The following is a 4,626-nucleotide window of genomic DNA, read 5'->3' as shown; positions in this document are numbered from 1 at the left end:
TGTGTGTGTGTGTGTGTGTGTGTGTGTGTGTGTAATGTCTGGCTGTGGGTCTCTGCATCTAGTCCCATCTTCTGCCAGTGGAAGCCTCTCTGATGATGACTGGACAAGGCATTGATCTATGAGTATAGCAGAATATCATTAGGAGTCATTTTATTGATACTATTTTTTATACCAGTAGTGTTTGGTTTTACCCTAGGTCTCTGAGCTATCTAGTCTCTGGTTCTTGTTTCCTAAGCAATGTCAGGTATGGGTTCCAACTCCTTGAGTAGGCCTTATTCAAATCAGACATTGTTTGGCTACTCCCACAATTTCTACCCCACCATTGCCTTATTATATTTTGCAAGCAGGTCAAATTGTAGGTCAAAGGTTTTGTGGCCGAGCTGGTGCTTATGTTTCTCGTTGGGTAGTGTGCAGGGTCCTTTTCCTGCATCATAAACATTAGAATAGAGAGACAAAGGATCCATGTAGGCATCAGATCAATTTCTCCATGTTCGATGACTTCTGTGGGTGTTGTCCTTGGCAGTGGGGCCAGGATGTCAGTTCTCAGAAGACAATCCATCATTGTCTTGGGAACAGCCTGGGTTGTTTGAGGACCTCTATGGGACCAGTCCCTGTTGCGGGATATTTGATCACACTGTGTGAAGATCTCTGTTTCACTTCACCTGCCTAAGATACCTTCTGACTGATTTAATAAAGAGCAGAATGGTCAATAACTAAATAGGAGAGGGTAGATTGGGCTCCTCCAGGGAGAGAGGGGAACTCAGGGGAAGAATCAGAGAGGCAGAGATTTGCCAGCTAGAAAAAAAGAAAGTAAAATGATGTACTGTACTGAGATAATGAGCCACATGGCAGAATGTAGATTAATATAGATTAATATAAGTTTTAAGAGCTAGTTGGGAACAAGCCAAAGCTAAGGCCAAGCTTTCATAATTAATAAGAAGTCTCCATGCCATTATTTGGGAGCTGGCTGTCCAAAGAAAGACCCGTTACATTGACTACATTTGGCTAATTCCTGACAACTAATTGCTGGCTCTGCCTCCTGACCCAAGGTTGATTTTGTTAACACAGCCTCAGGCTTCACAGTGCAATCTGCCAGATGTAATCAAAGATGTAGCAGCGGGGCAGGGAAGGATGCAGCTGGCATCCACTGCAGCACTAGGGGAAAACTGGGAAACTGGATTTGTAGGGGAGGAGGGACCAATGAGGGTCTTGCCTTGTCTTACCTGTTTCCCTGGCCTGCTCAGCACGTGTGTTCGTGTGTTCGCAATGTTGAAACCCATGACTGTGTTGGAGGCTGAGATGAGCCAGAGGAAGGAAAACTGGGGGATGGGAAGATCTTTGTGATGATCCCTTGAGGATGGGGTTAGAGAGGAAAGGGGGACCACAGCAGGTGTTCTGCTACAGGGTTATGGATGAGACTGAGGAAACTCCATCTGGGGGGACAAAAGGAGAGGTATGCATCTGCCTGCAGCCTAATTGTTTGTTAATTTCTTCTTAAACATAGAAGCCTGGGAGATGATTCAGGGGATGTAGTTGCCTCGCACCACCCTAACGGCCTGAGTTCAGTTCCTAGGACCCACAGGGTAGAAAGAGAGTCAAGTCATACAACTTGTCCCTCTGAGCACCACACACATTTGTATGTACACACACACACACACACACACACACACACACACACACACACACACACTAAATAAATGGACTGACTAAGTAATGTAAAAATATTTTAAATAGAACCACATGGGCCAGTGAGGTGGCTCAGCGGGAAAAGTGCTAACCACACAAGCCTTACAACCTGAGTTCAATCCCCAAAACCCATGGGGTGGAAGGAGAGAACCAGCCCCAGAAGTTGCCTTCTGACTTCCACACATGCACTGTGATATGTGTGCACCACACAATGATGAAGTCTTAAAAATTAAAGAAGAAGGATCACACGTGCACTGTGGTGTGTGAATGTTTTACGGACAGACAGATGAAAAGCGTGTGTGAAAATTTTTCTAATGTTTCTCTAGTAGTTGAGGAAAATATTTGCTTTTTTCTTTCTTCCTCTTCCTGAGTTTTCAAATGTATGCATGTTTCTTAGAAGAAGGGGAAATTGATGTTTCAAACATTATTCGTAGATTAAGGTTTTAATGAACACAAAATTCCCTTTTTTTTTCTTTTTAGTTTTAACCAAGATTGACAACTACACTGTGCTGGATTGCTCCCTGATCAGTCCTCCTGAAATCACGGAGAACCACCTTGACTTGAACTTGAAGGTAACTATGGTTCTAGAACTTGAAGGTAACTATCCCTCTGGCTATGGGGAATATTTGGAGGACAAAAATTATGTGCAGAAGAAAATGTGCAAGTATGCCCGTCAAGCAATTTCATTTCCTGTAGTACCTGCCTCATGCTTGCACCCTTTCAAAAGACTCCCAAACCGTTTCTTGATGGGCAAATGACTGTTGTCCTTGTACTTATGTCTGTCTTCTTAGTGAGGAATATCAAGATATTTTACCTCTTCCCTCCTGGAAAACATTTGAGGCTAGGAGCCTGCAAGAAGAATGACCACATTTATTAGGACTGAATACATCAGGAGGTACTGAGGAGAGGCTCAGTTGGTACAGACCTTGTCACATAAGCATAAGGATCTGGGTTCAGTCTCCCAAAGCCCAGGTGGTAAAGGCCAGGCAGAGATAGAACAATCCCTGGGGTTCATTGGCCAGCCAGCTAGGTGAATCCTCAAGCTCCAGGTTCAGTGAGAGACCCTGACTCAAAAAATAAGGTGGAGAGTGATTAGGGAAGACATTCAACATCAACCTCTGGACTACATATACACACTTGCATGTACATGCACTCACACGTGCCTGCATACACACACACACGCACACACAGGTACCCACACATACATGTGAACACGGCACACACTCACACATGCATGAGGAACCTAACACATCAATGGGTTGTACAGATTAGCAGATTTTACTGAGGCTGCTGATCCCTATTGAAATAAATATGTAGAAATAGTGGTTACTGATCCTGGAAAAGCATCATTTTGCTTATGTTTAATCTTATCCAAATTAATATCACAGTCTTTTTGTTCCGAGACAGGGTTCTCTGTATAGCTCCGACTGTCTTGGAACTCACTGTGTAGACCAGGCTGGCCTCAAACTCACAGAGATCCACCTGCCTCTCCCTCTGCCTCCCAAATGCTGGGATTAAAAACATGCACCACTATGCCCAAAATATTACAGTTTTTTGAATGAAAATTGGTTTATATTTCCTTCATTCACAGTCTTTCAAATCAATTAAGTGCTGTTCAAGACAGTACTTTTAAATAGTGCTTAATACCTAATAAGACCAGGATTGACCATGTCTTAAAAACTCTTAATTAAGCCATTTGGAGTCTGTTTCTCTCAGAGTACTTCTGTGTCTCCCCAGTTATCCAGCAATGTATTTTAAAGATCCAGAGCTAGGCATCTTGAAGGCTAGTTCATGAACTATTCATAGATGTTCCTTGCATGACTGCACGTCCCTCCTAAGAGAAGTTCTAGCTCGAGCATCTCCAGGACCAGCATCCCAATAGTGAACAGATACACTTGAATATGCCCAAGACTCTTCAGAGTTCTGGGCTAGTGGGGATGGCTCCGCTTTTGAGTCCAAACTGCTCTTTCAAAGAACTTGAGTTCTGTTCCCAGCACCCATGCCAAGTGGCTGGCAGTTGTCTGTAACAGTTTCAGGAGACCCAATGCCCCTGACCTTTGAGGGCACCTGCACTCACGTCTCCATATTCACATGCAAAATAATTTTTTAATCTCAGAGCTCTGAAACATAGCCGCTAGGCAAGGAGTCTAAAGACCTTACACTCTTGTTCTTATCAAGAAGCTTCTGGGATTTTCTTTATCCAGACTTGAGAGGCCCCAGCTTCTTTGTCTGATACATTTGCATTTTCACCTGATAATTGGTCTTCATTTCTGCTTCCCACAGGGTGCGTTCTACCCGGTGGAAAGCCTCGTTGACCCTCCCTTTCTACCAGCCCCCTTTGAGCTCCCACAGAGCGGGGACTCCATGCTATACATTGGCATCTCCGAGTATTTCTTTAAATCTGCATCCTTTGCGCACTATGTATCTGGGGCTCTTGGTATCACGCTGTCCACCAAGGAGGTAAGTAAAGCCTTGAGGTGGGGGCTGGGGCCACCATATTTAATATTTTTTTAATAAGTGTCTCTATAAACTCTTTGTCACAGTTTTGATTCCTTGGTCTTTTTACACCATCACTCCTAAAAAAAACATAGTGAATGAAGGTTTATAGAATGAGTGTTGTTCTTATTTTGGAGAGGGGATTGTTGGGTTTCCAATTCCTCTGATTTAGTCTTCTTCATGATGTCTAGCCACTATTCTAGAATACAAAGATATAAATATCTCTCCACCACTCATCATCTGTGACCCTTTGTCAATTCAGCCTACTTCTATGCATTGGTTTCTTCATCTGAGAAAGGGGGCTGAGAGTCCCACACTCTCAGGGTCATAGTAGTCACTAAAGGGTTTAAACACATATGGCTTCTAGAACAACCTCAATACAGAGTAAGTGCTCTATAACTGTTGCTTCTAGGTTATTTCACCACCACCACCACCACCATCACC

General features: G+C 43.6%; 1 protein-coding gene across 1 annotated transcript in view; it reads left to right on the top strand.

The window, feature by feature from the left end:
• Positions 1–4,626, top strand: part of Bpifc (BPI fold containing family C) — an 81,809-nt gene that overhangs the window by 59,790 nt on the left and 17,393 nt on the right. The window contains exons 8-9 of the mRNA XM_026784487.1: positions 2,167–2,258; positions 3,970–4,146. Coding sequence (XP_026640288.1) covers positions 2,167–2,258; positions 3,970–4,146 — 269 coding nt within the window. The remainder of the gene's footprint in view (positions 1–2,166; positions 2,259–3,969; positions 4,147–4,626) is intronic.

The sequence above is a fragment of the Microtus ochrogaster genome, chromosome 24, assembly GCF_000317375.1.
Source record: "Microtus ochrogaster isolate Prairie Vole_2 chromosome 24, MicOch1.0, whole genome shotgun sequence".
Classification (NCBI taxonomy): Eukaryota; Metazoa; Chordata; class Mammalia; order Rodentia; family Cricetidae; genus Microtus; species Microtus ochrogaster.
This window is presented reverse-complemented; position numbering and strand designations above follow the sequence as displayed.